Source organism: Palaemon carinicauda, chromosome 35, assembly GCF_036898095.1.
Source record: "Palaemon carinicauda isolate YSFRI2023 chromosome 35, ASM3689809v2, whole genome shotgun sequence".
In the NCBI taxonomy this organism is placed as follows: domain Eukaryota; kingdom Metazoa; phylum Arthropoda; class Malacostraca; order Decapoda; family Palaemonidae; genus Palaemon; species Palaemon carinicauda.
This window is the reverse complement of record NC_090759.1, coordinates 50,368,461-50,387,084: the sequence shown is the minus strand read 5'-3', so window position 1 is coordinate 50,387,084 and position 18,624 is coordinate 50,368,461. Positions and strand designations below refer to the sequence as shown.

The 18,624-nt window shown below is 33.7% G+C and overlaps 1 protein-coding gene across 7 annotated transcripts in view; it reads left to right on the top strand.

Annotated features, from left to right (window-relative positions):
* Positions 1-18,624, top strand: part of Ih (hyperpolarization activated cyclic nucleotide gated potassium channel Ih) — a 157,281-nt gene that overhangs the window by 36,654 nt on the left and 102,003 nt on the right. For 4 of the 7 annotated variants that reach the window (XR_011041209.1, XM_068359003.1, XM_068359002.1 and 1 more), the window contains 3 exons: positions 2,369-2,485; positions 9,268-9,417; positions 11,804-12,022. Coding sequence is in view for 6 of the 7 variants with exons in the window: in XM_068359003.1 (XP_068215104.1) it covers positions 2,369-2,485; positions 9,268-9,417; positions 11,804-12,022 (486 nt within the window). In the remaining variant the exon portion in view is untranslated. Of the gene's footprint in view, positions 1-2,368; positions 2,486-9,267; positions 9,418-11,803; positions 12,023-12,095; positions 12,315-18,624 lie in introns of all 7 variants that reach the window. The other 3 variants (XM_068359005.1, XM_068359004.1, XM_068359001.1) reach the window with 2 other exon arrangements.

Sequence of the window (18,624 nt, the reverse complement as noted above, 5' to 3'; positions counted from 1 at the left end):
TCAATTTCCTTGCTTAGTTTAGGGTGGTTTTATCAATTCTATTGATTAGTAATATTTATTTTATCAATTTTCCTGTCCAGATGAGGGTTGTTTTATCAATTTTATTGCTTAGTTAACGGTTATTTTATCAATTTCCTTGCTTAGTTTAGGGTTGTTTTATCAATTCTATTGATTAGTAATAGTTATTTCATCAATTTTCTTGATCAATTTATGGTTGTTTTATCAATTCTTTTGCATAGTTGATGGTTATTTTATCAATTTTCTTCTCCAGTTTAGTGTTTTTATATTAATTCTATTATCAGTTAATGGTTATTTTATCAATTTTATTTCTCAGTTTAGAGTTTTTATCAACTCTCTTGATTAGGTAATGGTTATTTTATCAATTTTCTTGCTCAGTTTTGGGGTTTTTATCAATTCTATTGCTAGGTAATGGAAATTTTATCAATTTTCTTCCCCAATTTAGCGTTGTTTTAGTAGTTTTAGTGCTTAGTTAACGGTTAATATATTGATTTTTTTCTCTAGTTTAGGGTTGTCTTATTAATTCTATTGCTCAGTTAATGGTAATTTTATCAGTTCTCTTGCTCAGTTTATTGTTGTTTTATCAATTCTATTGCTTAGTTAATGGTTATTTTATCATTTTTTTTGCTCAGTTCAGGGTTGTTTATTAATTCTATTACTTTGTTAATGGTTATTTTATCAATTTTCTTCCTCAGTTTAGGGTTATTATATCAATTCTATTGCTTAGTTAATGGTTATTTTATCAATTTTCATTCTCAGTTACGGGTTTTTATAATTTTTTTTGCTTAGTTAAATTGTTTTATTATTTGTGAACACCAGATAGAAGATTATGTAGTTTCCTGTTTTAGCTAGCGGTTGTTATATTAGTATTAGTCCATAGTTGAGTATTATTTTATTTGTTGAGAGTTAGATTTAAGGATTATTTCATCAGTTCTTGACTCGCAGATATATATTGTTTAATCAGTTATATTAGTTCTGTTACTTAAAGGTTGTATATAATAGTTATCTTTCTCGATTAGGGGGTAGTGTTAAGAGTGTTGGTCCTTTGTTATAGGTAGTTCAATTTGTTATGTCTTCAAGTTAAAGGTTGTTTTATGAGCCTTGCGTCTTTTATATGGAATGGCCTATCAGTTAGGTGCTTCAGCTAAGGGTTGATATATCATTGTTCTCCAGTTCAGAATCTTTATCAGTTATGTGTGTCGGTTGAAATTTTTGTATTTCTATTTTTTAGGAGAGTTATTTTTCTGTTTTTCACTAGGTTTTTTTTTGGGGGGGGGATTGCTTTAATTATGGATGGACAAGTTTTTGTTATCACGTCTCTGTTTCATATAAAGTTTGTCTCAGTTAAGGGAGTTTTTTATGTAATATGCCTTAGTTATAGTTTATTTGACCAATATAGGACCTTAGTATGCACTTTTTCAGTTTTTTTTCCTTTGTTAATAAATGTTTTAGGGTTGGTTTGACCAGATGAAGGTTGTTTTGAGTTTTTTTTTCAGCTAAGGTGTGTTTTAAGAGTTCCATTCTTCAGTTATTTGTTGTATTTTCATTTGTATACCTCAGTTTTTTTTTTTTTTTTTTTTTTTTTTTTTTTTTTTTTTTTTGAGTTCTATACCTCTGTTGTGGGTTATTCTATCAATTTATATTGTCAGTTAATGGCTATCCAATCTATTACTAACTTCATTTTAGGACTATTATATTTACCCTTTTCTATTTAACGTTATTTTATCAATGCCTTGTTTCATTTTATGACTTACCAGTTTTTTTATTTTTTATTTAGATTTAGTGCTATTTTGTCAATTTTTTTACTTTAGTTTAGGGCATTTTTATCATTTCCTAGCTCCTCCCACCTGAGCCACCGTCAGCCAGCCAACCAGCCAACCAAACTCAGCCACAAGGCCAACAGCAGCTGTGTACTATGCAACGTCTGTGCCAATCTCCAATGAAATTGAACCTCCTATGGCTCCTTTCCTGTCTGATTCAGGGCCTTTTTTTGTTCTCCCTTATCTGGGCTGAGTCCATTTTGCACCACTGACTGAGCTTAGGGGTGATAAATTGTGACGATGATGATCCTAATGATGTTGATGAAGATGATGATGATGTTGATTGATGATGTTCATTTCTGAGGTTTTGTCGTGTACTGTACTATACCTGTAGATTTTAGTAGGTAGACAGTGTGAGGCAGGCCTGTGCTCGTGTATAAACATTTGAAAGAAGCTTAGTCTTGGACTCAGCAGAAACCAACAACATCAACCCGACAAGCCACGCGGATCTGTTTTTTTCTGACTTGCCTTTTTTTCTCTCCTCACCTGGTCTTTACCCCTTTGCCTTTTACTCTTCTCTTCGGTTCTAGATACTTAAGAACCATCGAAAAAAGCACAGTGAGAGAAGGAGTGCGGCTGGTGGCTCAGATGCCCTGAACAAACGGAAAAGGAAGTCGTGCAAACTATACAATATTCCATTTTTTAAGGTAAATTGAACCCTATTTCCCTTCAGATGTACAGTACCCTCCTTTTAAGACCCTGCCTGCCTATCTAGCCTGTCTGGACTTCTCTGTGTCTCTGTGTCAATGTTTGCTTCCGCTTTCAGTGTTTGGCTTTGTTGTTGCATGTTTGGTTGTCCGCTTTCTTCCTCATCAAATTGTTTTTTTTTTCTCTTTAAACAGATTTTTTTTTTAATTGCCAGATATATTCATCAGTATTTTTTGCTATCAAGATATCTTCATTTTGGCAGCGCGAGCAGGCTTCTGCTGTAACTTTTTTGCCTTGGCCTGCCCCCAAGTATAGAGACAGAAAATAATCAATAAAGAAAAAAAGCTGCAGCGAACATCCATGGTCCAGTAGTGTCAACGCTGCATGGCCTCCTCCTCATCATCAGCATTGTGTATCATGAATCTCCATCATCATCATCATCATCATCACCCTCATTCTGACTGATCATCATTATTAACTCTCCCGCCGGAATGGCCGTCTGATTGTGAACACCACCACCCTACACACGCTCCTCGTACATGCCGCGCCGTCCCAAAATGGCTTCCCGCCATCAGAATCTCTGTCTCTGTCTCTCTGTCTCTATCTCTCTATCTCTCTAGCCAACGGCTTCGAAGCCCCGCCGAACGAGGTGATGGCTCCTTGAGCTCCGGAGGGCGGACGTGGATGTCTGATGCCAGGTGCCTCGTACTACACTATGGATGATCAGAATCAAGTTATTGAATAAGAGAGACATAAACGGACTTGTGCATCGAGTTCCAGGCTTCAAAATTAAAGGGGAAAAAAATTAAAGATCTTCAAAAAGAATATATTTATATTGAGGTAGCTCTCTCGAGAGAGTTTTTAAAACTAATAACCAACCTATTAGGATGGGGACTTCTTTCATTCTTATTTTCATTTAATTTTTTTTTGTCTTAAATTAATACTGGTTACGTTGTCAGAAGTAACCATTTTCAACCTTATGGTTTTCTCCTTTTTACTTCACGATTTTCTTGATGTGATCTGTATTAGAGAATTTTCCTCAATTCAGTTCTAATTATTATCATTATTACCGTTATTATTATAAGAATAGCCTGCCTTTGAAGTTCCTATTTTTTATGAACTTCCTTTTTATTTAATCTCGATGTCTTTTTTAGCAAAGGGGACTTCACGACTGTCTTCATTTGTTCATATATATATATATATATATATATATATATATATATATATATATATATATATATATATATATATATATATATATATATATTATATATATATATATATATATATATATATATATATATATATATATATATATATATATATATATATATATATAATATATACTTTTTAAAATCAACTCATCCCTTATTTGATTCAGTAGGCCTTTTGTTAAATAAATCTTAATAACGTTTCTCAGTGGTTTGGGCTTAAATGTACGTAGAAGAGGATAATTTGCTAGATTCTATCATGCAGCATTATTTAGACGCGTCTCTTGAAAGGACGTCTTCCACATTAGCTCTAGATTATTGAAGAGTTTATTTGGGAAATATACAAATTTATGAAGAATATTTATCCATGTGGAATAAAGTTCAGGGCAGGTAACCCTTGTAAGGTAACGCACAGAATTCACCCAGAATGAGGAAGAAGTTTTACAAAGTAATGTAACATCCAAAGGTCTCCCAGAATAATTGTTACCATAGACCATCCGGAAGAATCCTTACATGATACCGGCGTTACTTGCAATAGCAACATGCAGGGATCCCCAAGAGTGATTTATATAGGATCATTACAGGACACTGACGTTATAAGGACTAATGCGGAATGCAGGAGTCCACACAAATAATTTGACTACTAACAGGAGACGTGATAATGAAACTTAACCAAAGTCACCCAGAATATTATTGCAGGACTCTTGACATTATTTTGAGTAACTTAACATGCAAGGGACACCCAGAATGATATTTACCGCTGACATGATACATAATAAAGCGACATATAGAAGTTATCCAGGATGATTATTATAAGGTGCTGTTATCATCTTAAAAACCATAACATAATAATTGTCACGGCTGACACCAAACGGAATAACAACGTCCAGAAGACACCCAAAACGATGGTTAAAACATAATGTTGAGACAATGCGGATAACGTAACATTTCTGAGTCACCCAGGAGGATTGTTCCACGACGCTAACGTTATATACTGAAGTCACCAAGAATGTTTGATACTTGTCAGTGACGTTATGTAGAATGACTTGATATGTAGAACTCCGCCAAAATGGTTGTTACATGACGCTGATGTTAAACGAAATCACTTATTATGCCTTGGTCACACAGAATTATTGCTTGATAATGCTGATGTTATACGAAATAACATGATATACAAAGTCACCTAGAGTAATTATTACATAACGCCGGTATCACACATTATAACTATTTACGGTAGTCACACATAGTTCTTGTTTTGTAATCTTGATTTCTTTAGGAAAATTTTAGTATACAAAGTCACCTAAAATTATTATTACGTAATGCAGATTTTGAAATGAATGGCGTAACGTAATGAAGTTACCCAGAATTGTTATTAAGTAAATCCGATGTTAAATGGAATAATAGCATACAAGGGTCGCCAAGAATAGTTTTAACATTTCTTTTAACATCATACTGAATATCTTAACATGATGGGGTAACCCTAAATTATACTTATTTGATGCTGACGTTAATTAAATCATCGGAATATTTAGGGCTCACTTGGAATGGTCGTTACATGGTAATGATATTATATGAAATTACATAACATACAGAGGTGACTTACGTTGTTTCATGGCGTAAACGTTACACGCGTAACTTCACATGATTTTTACTTAGGTTTGACATCATTGGGTCACCCAGAATTACTGTACTGTTACATGACGCTGACATGTGGAATAAAAACATATAAGGACCAATTGGAATTATTGCTACTTAATGCTGACATTGTATGGATTAACGTAACATATAGGGACCGCCCCGGATTATTGTTACAGGGTTAAACTTTATAATAGAATAATGTACCTTAAGGACTCGATTAAAAGAAGGATGGTTTCATGACACTAAAGTTATGCGGCATAACGAGATATGCAATAGTCGAATATTAGTTACATGAAGTAGACAATATGTGACATAATGTTACATGTAAGGGTCACATTGGTTTATTTTTACATGACGCTGACATAGTGTGGAATAACATAACATGCAGGGGTCACCCAGAATTACTGTTACTGTTTCATGACGCTGACCAAATGTGGAATAACTTATGCAGGGGTCACCCGGAATGATTGTTACATGGAAATGACGTTATATCCAATGTCGTACCTCCAGAATTCACTTTAAAGAATGGTTGTTTATGGTGCTAACGTTATACGGAATAGTGAAACATGCATGGGTCACCCAGAACGATAGGTAAATGACGCACATGAAATGTAGGGGTCACATAGAATTATTGTTACATGACGCTGACATAATGTGAAATAAAATAGCATGTAGGGGTCACCCCAATAGACTATCACATGATGATGAGGTTATACGAAATAAAGTAACATATAGGAACACCCAGAACGATTGATGTCACACCTCGTCAAAGAATTTTTTGAAAATGAAATCACCAAGTTAAGGCATAGAATCATGAGTTTAAAATAGTTTTGGTTATTAAATGATCGTTGAAATATTTATCGTTTTGATTTATCTTTTTTTTTTTTTTTTGAGTCGAATATCACTTAATTAATTTTATTGTATTTCAAATTGATATAGCACAATATGCTAAAGCTAAATAATAGTCTTTTTATGATAAGGAAAAAGACATAGATAATTGATTCGGGGGCAGTTAAATTTGTTATTTTTTTTTTCTTTTTTATATAATTTCGGGCAATTATCCAAAATCTATTGTGATAAGTTGCTAAATCCAAGAATCCATATTATGCTTTTCTGAATCCTAAACTCGAGATCATTAATTACTCGGAATGAGAGGGGCTCCTTACTCACGGAAAAGCTTACTATATAACTTTAGCAACGCAATGACGCCAAAATAGTGATTAAAAGATGTAAGTAGAGCCCAGGGTTCGAAGCAGCCGCTAGTCCTTTGCAGGTTTTATCTTTTTCTCACTTCTGGACTCAATAAATTTTCATCCAAAACCAGATAACATTTTAGGGCCACTTTCGTGAGTGTACTTGAAATTAAATTACGTTGCTTTATAATAGATTAACCTTTGGAAAAGCCGTTAAAATAAGAGAAATTCAAAACTATCACCAATTGAACTGATGATATCGAAATATGTGTCCAAAAGAATTTTAAGTAGTAGTTTGGTGTGAATTGTCATTATTAGAACTATCGCACATGGAGACTCCACGAAAGCCCTAACTCATGTTAATGTTATAAAAACTTTTAAGAAATATATATTTCAATAATACCCATATGACTTGAAGCCCTTAACACCCCCCCCCCCCCAACTCACCCTTGTAAACAAGAAATGCTAAAAGTGAGATGTCAGACACCCATCTCACGAACCTCTTGAGAGATTTAGGTCAAGAGCTGTACCCGCGAATGACTCAAAATTATGGCTGCTATAGTCCTAACTTCTTTCGAGTGCCTTAGATCATGCCTACCATAGAGTTAGGATCCCGCTTTTATTTCAGAGAAAGTGAAGCTTAGAATTAACGTGGTAGTGACGCCTAGAATTCTCAAATCAGTTGCCAAGTCTCACATCTAGTTTGCGTGTCTGCTTGAAGACTTTCTTAGAGCAAGTGTGGGAGAGAAAGTGATGGAGAAGTGTCTCTGCTAACAGCTTTTGTATTCCTGCAGTCTTGAGGATTACTTCATTAATGTACTCGTGAGGATCTCGGTATTAATTCAGTTGGGATAATCTCTGTATTAATACTATAGGGAGGATCACGATGTTAGTGCAGTACTGAATGTAACTGCATTAATACAGCAATGAGGATCTGTATTTATACAGTAATAAAGATCACTGAATAAATCCAGGTCATAGTTCCACTGCATTAATGCAATATGGATGACCTCTGTGATAATAGAATAGTGAAGATGGCTGCATTAATGTGGAAGTCAGGATAACTGCATTAATGCAGTCAGGAGTTACTGCTTTGATACAGTAGAGAGCATCAGAGAGGAGATCTGTATCAGTGTAGTAATGAAGGTAACTGCATTAATGTAGTGGTCAAGATCTCTGTATTAATGTGGTGGTGAAGATAGCTGTATTAATACAGTAATGAAGATAATTCCATTGATGCAGTAGTGAGAGTAACTGTAACACCATTCTCGGTGACACTTGCCAAAAAAAGTAGTCTAAAAAACCTAGAATTGAATCAAGAGAGGATGAAAGGTAAAGAATTTTAGATGGCTGCGTCTTGCATGTTGCATGATAATATCCACACTGACCTTTTCTGGCTTATGACAGTATGTAACACAGAGCATTGCTTGGTGAAAAAAAATATATATATATTTATCAATATTTATATAATAAAGACATGAACACAAAACAGAACCATAATCAACGCATCTAAGAAAAGTCTATCTTAAATTCCGAATGCTTGAAAATCAGGGGAGGGGGGAACAGGGGTTGTTGTTGTTGTTGTTGTTTGAGTTCAATCATGGTTGTGGAAAAGTAGAAGAGGAAAGAGGAAGTCTGATTTTTTTTTCTTTTTTTTTCTTTTTTCTTTTTTTGCCGGAACCGTTTAGGGGACACTAGGATAAAACAGTGATGGGGGATATTGTATATATAAGACCAGACCAAAAATACATGTCTTTTTGTCGTCAGGTGGTGTTCGGAATTTAACTCAGACAGCCATCAAAGAAAAAAAAAAAAGTTATCAAAAGTAGTAAATGAAATATTCAGTAGTCAATATTAGGGGGATAGTCGTAGTAAGTTCATGATGAAATATAGCGGGATTCAAAGCGAAATCAGTTTAGAAGTGAGATCAATTTTGAATTCATTGTATGAATAATCAAATCAAGAATATTGAATTACAGTAGAAATCATTAATTTAACTTTTTGTCAATACGAGTGGATGTTGGTATGCGTCGTGTGCTTGTTTATACACAGTTGTATATATATATATATATATATATATATATATATATATATATATATATATATATATATATATATATATATATATATATATTATATATATATATATATATATATATATATATATATATATATATATATATATATATATATATATATATATATATATATATATATATATATATATATATATATATATATATATATATATATATATATATATATATATATATATATATATATATATATATATATATATATATATATATATATATATATATATATATATATATATATATATATATATATATATATATATATATATATATATATATGTATATATTATATATATATATATATATATATATATACAGTGTATATGTATTTAGATTACATAGAACAAACAGATATATTTAGATTAATGAATTTAGATAGAAAAGGACAGGCATAGTAGATCATCATGAATGAACAAAACTGAGAAGTCTGTATGAGGTATCTCTTAGTATGACAATTAATCTACAAAATATTTATTTTTCTTGCATTGACTGCATTTTTTATTTTTGGAATGTCTCTCTTTCTCTCTCACTTTCATTTTTTTTTTCATTTTTAATTTCATATTCTTTTATGAATCAGCCTGCATTTTGAGGCAAAGTGCTGATGCTATCCTAAATTTGGCCCCTCGTGTCCTATTCTCAACAGTTCCTCAACATGGCGTCCGTGTTCATGCGCATCTTCAACCTCATCTCTATGATGCTCCTCATCGGCCACTGGTCGGGGTGTCTACAGTTCCTCGTCCCCATGCTACAGGGCTTCCCCTCCAATTCCTGGGTAGCCATTAACGAGCTTCAGGTAAGGACGGCCTTGCGGGGTGGGAGCGCTACAGGTGATACTGGTTTTTTTTTTTTTTTTTTTTTTTTTTCTGACATCTGTCAACGGGTGGGAGACAAAACGAGATAAAAAAAAAAAAAAAGACAGCCTTTACAGCTGTATTTTTTCTTTCTTAAAAGTGCCATCTCCATAACTAAGGTCGCTTGGTAAGTAAAACGTGAGGTACTTCGTGGATTGTTTGTGTGTATCGATGTGCATCTGTTATTTAGTCAATTCGTGTCACTCGCAATAGCGTCGTCCATATTCACGTGTCGCCGTTCAGACACGAGTGGCACTTGTCACTTAAACCCTATTTTGGAAAACACTTGAGTACTCGCTGGTTGCAAGTTGTTGTTGTTGATTGGTGGGGAAGGGAAAACCAAGTTGTATTTGAAACAGGTATAGTTATATTTTATATTCACCCAATGGTAAAGACACATTGCTTAGGGCTTAGATATGCTGTAGGTATTATGCACATTTTGCAATGATATAGAGATGTTTCAACTTGAACCTTAAGGTGGTAAGAGAAAACCATTGTAGATAGTTAAATATCATATATATATATATATATATATATATATATATATATATATATATATATATATATATATATATATATATATATATATATATATATATATATATATATATATATATATATATATATATATATATATATATATATATATATATATATATATATATATATATATATATATATTATATATATATATATATATATATATATATATATATATATATATATATATATATATATATATATATATATATATATATATAGAAATAGCATGTATTTTTAGCGTTTTTTATGAGGAATCCCTGTATCACTAAGAAAAATAAATTAGGTTCCCTACTCGGATTATTGCCCTCACTATTTTGCAAGTTTTCATATAAGAGAGAGAAATGTGATCTTATACAAACTGAACGTTAAGGATTTAAATTTTTCTCCCTCTTTTAGCGCAGGTTGAACATCAACTACTACTCGTAAATCCTAGTTCCGGGTAGTTGGTGCTTTTTGTATATGATGATAAGTGTATTAGGGATATGTTTACAAGTATACTTCTTTTGCGTTTAAAGAAAAAAATTCGTTTGTTTATTAGATTTCAAATTATATGAATGTGTTTGAAAATATGAAGACTCAGAGGAGCTACAAGGCCACAGCGGTCATTACTACTTACTCCTAGGTCGTAATTTAAGATATTAATAATGATAGAATAGTTAAATTAGGTAAATGTATGTGTTGTGTGTCTAGTGAGGCGTTTTTAATTATTAATGGTAGCAAAAGAAGAAGAAATACGTAGTTAGACAGTTTTTTCAACTCCTTTGTAAATCCAAGTGTACATTCTACCCCAAAAGTACTGTTCTCGTCACCATGATTCGAGGCAGCCTGGACAGTTAAAGTGGTCGAGGTGACATGAGAGCCGCCAAGCGCTGATGAAACTAGAATAAAAACTGGATTCCTAAATGCTATAGTTCCAGCCATTGCTGTTAACCAGATGACAATAAGAACTACAATGTCATAGATTAACTCCTGATGAATGGTCCGGTCAGCATCATTTGCGGTTAGTTTTGATCATGGTGCTGTTTGCTGCCAGAACAGTTATACAGTATAAAAAGTACTCAAGTTTTGTTATGGGTTTTGTGGTATGGCTAATCGTTCAAGAATACTGCTCCTAGTTTAGCTAAGATGTTCCAAACATTGATGAAAATGGAACATAGCCTTTTTCTGTCATTGAATAATTTAGCAGAAACGTTCACTATTTTAGTACATTGTAAGCTAAAAGTTGCAGTACTTGACCTTGTTTTGGCTCTCACTTAATTGAATATAAATACAGAAAAATATTTGCAAGATATAGAGATGGGACGGGTGGCTTAGTAAAGAAACACCTAAAACAAAACTAGCTTTCTCCTTTTGATGTAAACATAGCCGAACATTCATATTTCATTAAAATATTTTATCAATACGTGTATACAAAATGTTCGTTGTCTTTTTACTTGACCATGGCTTTTTTTATAGGACAAAAAAAAAGTGATTACGTATAGTTATAACCAAGTTTTATTATTAATATTAGGATGGTGCCTGAGGTATGTAATAAAACTTATTGCTTTCTGTTTACTAGTGTAGAGATGTATGACTGTAGATGGTAATGACTGTAATTTTGACTATTATCCATGTGCTTTGTAAATGTTTTGATTACTCTCCCGGAGATATTAATCATTCTCATTTTTTAGAGCTTGCAGTAGATTTTTTGTAGCACTCAATGCATACCGCAGACATATATTTCATTGACTGTATACAAGCACAATGACACGTAGATGCGGGAATAACCACTTGTAACCCTTACAGAAGTCCCATTGGTTGGAGCAGTATTCATGGGCATTCTTCAAAGCCATGTCTCATATGCTCTGCATTGGGTACGGGCGATTCCCGCCTCAGAACTTGACTGATTTGTGGCTCACCATGATCTCCATGATATCTGGCGCCACCTGCTATGCCCTATTCATCGGTCATGCCACCAACCTCATCCAGTCCTTGGACTCCTCGCGACGCCAGTATCGGGAGAGGGTATGTGTTCTCTTTCCTTCCTTTATTCTTCTCTCTAACTTATTCAGTGTTGCTTTCTCTCTCTCTCTTTCAGGAAGTCTTTTGGTTAGAGCAATACTCTTGGGCGTTATTTAAGGCCATGTCCCATATGCTCTGTATTGGGTATGGCCGCTTTCCTCCTCAGTCGTTGACTGATATGTGGTTAACGATGCTGTCTATGATATGTGGTGCCACATGCTATGCACTCTTCCTGGGGCACGCCACCAACCTCATCCAGTCACTGGACAGCTCGCGAAGGCAATACAGGGAAAAGGTGAGTGAGTGGTCGGGTCCGCTACCAACAGCTCCTGTCTTTCCCTTGGTCTTTATTCAAGGATGATGGTGGGGGGATGGCAGAGACCCTGAGCCTTCCAGAAAGTGTGTGTGTGTGTGTGTGTGAGTGTAGTGTGTTGTTGTTACTGCTACTGCTACTTTTACTGCTTCTGCTGCATGATTATGTACTGCATGCCATGATCGCAAGTCTGCCGCTTTCGCTTTTCACATCCACATCATTGCAAATGCCGTTCTCCCCGGCAATCAGTGCCCCTCCGACCCAACCCCCGTTGCCACCAGCCAACACCAGCTCTCCATCTTAACATCTTGTATTAACATAGCTCACAAATCTCTTATACTCTTCTGAATGCTTAGTGTGCTGCACCATCCCTAAATACAAAAAAAAAAAAAAAAAAAAACTATACCCCATCTCCGTGCCCTGCCCCGTGTCATCATCTCTACATGGCCTCTGCAGACCCCAATGACAACAGAGGAGCAGTTGTAGGGCCGCATTGTTACTGTTACATTGTCTGTGTTGGCTGGTGGGCCATATCCGGTCTCACAGTTGCCAGAACGTGAGGGAGGGTGAGTAGACAGTCCGCTTGCCGCAACGGTATGAGACCTCCTCTGTCACCTTTTCCTCTTGATTTACCTATTTTTTAATCTTTATTTCCCCCTTTTAAAAGCACATATATTTCTCAATAAGGACCAATATTTTTTTTTCTTTTGCACCTTTTATAAACGTATGTTACAGTATAAAGACTTCTTCTTTTTCTGGTTCGGCATCCATGAAACTGAACTGAACTGTATATATGTGTATTTGTGTATATACATATAAATGTATGTATATTTGTGTATATATATATACATATATAAATAAATATATATATGAAATGTGTATTTATATATACATATATATATATATATATATATATATAAATATATATATATATATATTATATATATATATATATATATATATATATATATATATATATATATATATATATATATATATGAAATACATATATATATATATATATATATATATATATATATATATATATATATATATATATATATATATATATATATATATATATAAAATATATATATATATATATATATATATACACTATATATACATATATATATACATATATATCTATATATATATATATATATATATATATATATATATATATATATATATATATATATATATATATATTGTTCCAATTTTAAAGCATTTCACATTCATCTGTTTTTATGAAACTGAATATGCCTGCATTTTGTTCAAATCTTCCTTCACACTCTCTTGGTTTTACACTTGAACTGCTTGTGATAGCAGAATGCTTTTGGGGTTTTCCACTAAAATCTTACAATTTTGGCTTTTGGGTGCATGAGAATACGTCTACCCCTCAGTGGCAGTAGAAGAAAGCCTATGTTACCTCATTGCTACTAGCAAGGTACTAATGAATGAGAACGGAATAGGTATTTTTTGCATTGCATTTGAAATAAAGCTAAATAAACAGCCATGGTATAATCACTGGTCACCGTTAATAGTTTTTAAATTCATGTGAAAAGTCTTTTGGAGAATAAATAATGTTTAGTGTAGACCGCTGGGCATTGTGTGGCCCTGCTTCTTTGATTGAGAATGACTTCAACAATCAGAAACTGCTCATGCGTATCATAGCAGTCTCATTCCATAATTAGAGGAATCGTAGATGTGTGACTTACCAGCAAGCAGTACCGCCTCTAGATCTATACTTGACCATACCAGAGCTCATGGCCACGGCTTTTTATACATAGCATTATATCTATCCTTAAAGGTCACACTGCGAAGCTATAAGTAGTCACGTGCTTGCTCATCATAATGCAGATATGGATTTGCAGCTTGAAACTGCAAATTATTTTTTTTATTATTTTTTCCTTTTTTGTGCTGCCATTGATTCTGCCACTGATGAAGACGTGTTAGTAACTCTTAGAGGACCCAGGGAAGGCCAGATGGTAGCAGATTCGGCTGCTCACCTCCTTTTGTGGTGTGATCCAATCAGCCAGTTTTGAGTAAAGAAAAAAAAAGCCATTTCATAATTTTTTTCTTTTCTTTCTTTTTGAACCTTTGGATATTTTCAATAGTACTTCTACTCGTGAGTAGCTCTTGCCTTTCATCTTTTGCCTCTGATCTTTTGCTCTCCCTCTAACGTCTGTTGACATTCTGATAATGCCGAGATAAAAAAAAAAATCGAAACGTTTTGATTAACATTATTGATGTTTCGTTCTCAAGTCAAGTACTGCTCATTTTCTGTTCAAAGAAAGTGGTATTGGTTTTTTAATGAGATTTTTAATATTTCATAAAAAAAATAATAAGTTTAATCACAGCTGAAAGTCATTTTCAGAATTGTACTATCTTTATCATCCCTCTCTACCTCTTATATCTCTCTTTCTATTTGGCTGGACATTATCAAAATGTCAGTAATAGTCATACACCTAAACATGACGCGACCTTACTTTTGACTGGATGATGTTTTAAGAGGACTAGAAACACATGTGGAGCTCTCGACTCTTTTCAGTCAAGATGTTGTGAGCTTTGTCACTGTCCGCCAGCCTGGGCGTCCACGATCGTCTGCGGCCCCATCTGTTTTTTTCTAATCGATCATGTCATCCTCGTGGACTGTTTGTGCTGGAACTGAGAGAGTATATTTACTGACGTCGACTGCAAACATTCCAGGAGAGTGCAGAGAGAAAAAAGAGAGAAAAAGAAAGAGAAAAAGAGAATCCAGGCTGCAGTGAAGGTAACCAGCATGTGTAATGTATAGGTCAGGCGGTGGCGACTGACCTGTGAGTGACGTCATAAGTTTTATGTTCTGGAATCTTTCAAACAAGACTTTCACTGTTAGACTGTTGAAACCTTTCTTTATTCCATCTGTCTCCACTTTCATTCAAAGATCTCTGCTAATATATATATATATATATATATATATATATATATATATATATATATATATATATATATATATATATATATATATATATGATATATGATATATGATGATGTCTTCCATGATCAGTGTTTTTTTTATCTAATTAATGATTCACACGGGGTCCAGCGGGGCTGCGGGTTGGGGAGCAAACCTGTCCTCGGGTACCAACCAGCTAGAGTAGTAGATCCAGAAGCTGCACCGAATTTAGCCTTGTCTGTGTGGTTAGAGACCTCTCTTAGACACCCTTTTAGGTTTGTTTCAGCAACCCACCACCAGTGCTGAGGCCCCCTTTCTACCTGCCTTCCATAGCCGTCGTAAAATAACACCATTCACTTGATTCTCTTTTTCTTCTCCTTATTTGTCTAATTTTCCACCTTTTCCGTCTAATATTTGTAATATGTAACATTATATACCTTATCTGTGTGCTATATACCTTTATATTAACATAATTTTAATGTGAATCATGTATACATAAAATTCCAAATAAATGAAAGGTGTAAGTGCCTGGTTATTTCGCTGTGATGAAATCTCTCTTACCAGCTCTGACTTAGATGTCACACGTTGGTTGTGGCTTCTCATCTTATTGCAATAAATTCAAGTTTAATGACGATGTTTTCTGCATCTTGTTACTGACCCTAACCTCGCTTAAGCTTGTTATATCCTCCTCGATGTCGTAACCAAAGGTTGCATGCCAAGTGGTAAGCGTATCATCACCGTAGATTTATTCTAGCTGAGGTTAGTAATGACAATAATATTAGCTGTGCTTTTTAGATAGAGTGGGTTTTTTTTAATGAAAGTTATAACATCTACTTAGTCAACTTCTAGCTGCATTGGCTTTGTTGGATTATTTTCTAGCATAGTATTCAATACAAAGTGATTCAAGTATGGTATAAAGAAAAAGAGTGATTTTACCACAGCTAACACAAATGATGAATCTTTCTTTTTTATCTTTCAATTAAATCGTTTTGTTTTTACAACAGGCAAATTACTTTTACCTTTTCTCTAGATATTTTCAGAAAATTATATTTTTACAAAACATTCCCATGCATACATTATGACCAAATATTGGGTTATACTGTATATATATGTATATGCACATGTTAAATGTGCATATTATGTATTTACTGTATTCTTATATTTATACAAATGGATGTGTACATAGACATATGCCCATACACACTATGATTTTATTTGTGTATTTTGTGGATTTTAAGCTTACGTACTGTGTTTATTGAAATGATTATAAATCTGAGAGCGTGTGTATTTTGTTATTATAGAATTGAACGGATCTTATAAATGCAAATTGATGACAGTTGGTAACATGCTAAAGTACTGCTTCGACATATATTTTGTTCCTAAAGATGAACTTGTATCCTAATCACTCTGTATTAAAGGGAAAAACCTATGAATATTTACCTCTCACGACAGGAATCGGACCTGTGCAGGGAATAAGCCCTTCAGTCTTGATGGTTCATTGGTAAAGAGTTAGTATCTGGAAACGCAAAGGTCATTCAATGAAAATTTTACTGTTTGATTTACTTTTAATTTTGGATAGTATTTCTAATTTTCTATTTGAATTTAGTTTATAAAAAACTAGTAATGACTTGAATAATTTTTCTTTCCTCGCTACGAGCAACGAACTTATATGACAAGAGAAATGCTTTCAATGCTCTGATCACTACTAAGGATTAAGTCCGTGTTTTTCATGTTGCGTATGGGTTTTAAACGTCCGGGTCATGGCGTGTAAAGGTAAATATTCATCTTTGAACCTGTATATGTGTGTGGTTGTGCGCACGCGCGAGTTGTACTATCATATTTTAAACATCCATATTTTCCATCTAAATCTCTCTCCACCAGTAAAGTAGGCATATTTAGACACTCTGTGGCTACTTCTCCTCCAAAATACCCATATCCTAGTCACTACCACACTTGTGGAGGTTATTAGTTGAGAGATGTTTTAGTGGCTAGCTAGAAGTTTAATAGTCACTAGATGATAGTTAGAAGTTTGTTTGTCACAAAAGATGGCTATTACTTGCTGTGTTTACCTATATATCTCCACAGTGTGCCGGTTGCTGCTTTTGTCGTATTGGATTAAGTCATTGTCTTTGTGTTGACCCTTTTTTTTCCCTACTTTATGAAAAATTACATCCATCAACATATTTGTGGATCATAAGAGGAAATTATATTCTAAACCATTTTGGACAAAATCACGCAACCAACAGGTGACACAAATTTTATATATATGCATACATATATATACATATATATGTGTGTATATATATGTGTGTGGAAGTTATAATCTGTTAACAGCTTATATACCTGTGTAGATATATGTGCAATGTTTGTAGATGAATATACAGGATAAATGTGTTATATGATAGCCTCTATAAGCTTTTCTCTGTGATTCGATGTGTATTGTTTTATAAGTATTGTTTGGTAAACAAAACTTGAAAATGTATTGTATTTGGCTTTTGGAAAAGTCTATGAGGGATGTTATCCACTTTTTAGTCTTATTTATATGACCGTTGCTTTCTCATCTGCTACAATCTTGTGTTTTTATACTTCGAAAACTGTCAGTGTTTTTTTTTCTTCTAATGCTATCATGGCCTACGTAATCTTTATTCCAGCTCGTATGTGTTCCTTTGTCATCTAAGTATTTACACCAATTCTCTCTCTCTCTCTCTCTCTCTCTCTCTCTCTCTCTCTCTCTCTCTCTCTCTCTCTCTCTCTCTCCATACCTGCCTTAACAGGAAAAGCAGCTAATATTGTTCAGTCATTAAATGTAACAATTAACAGGATATGAGACATAGGTCCACGCCATCTGGTCGTCTATCCTCTTCAAGAAGTTGAGACCTTTACTCCTGAGAACCAAGTAAGAAAATATCAGGTATTTAAAAAAGCCTTCATCACTATTTTCAAGAGAAAAAATTAAATATTTATCGTTGATTTTTTTACAGGGGAATGATTTTCATTATTAATAGTTCTGAAATGAAAAAATAGATATTTTATCTTCATTGTTTTCGATAGAGAAAAACACAATCTGTTGTGGTTGATTGTTTTAGAAGAGAAAAATCCTATTTGCTGGTTGTTTCGGGAGAGACCCCTTGCTTTTTCCTTGATTAACATGGAGGAAAATTTATGTATTACCCACATTTTTTTTTTTAGTACTCGAGTCGAATGGGTCAGGCAACATAAAAGCTTTACTAACTCAAAACCGAAAAGAACAAAGAAGTGATATATATAGTTTGTCTATCCGTTGCTGGGGTACTAGAACTACGTGGCCACGTTAGTAGGTAAAAATATTAGCTATAGGCTAATAGTCCAGTC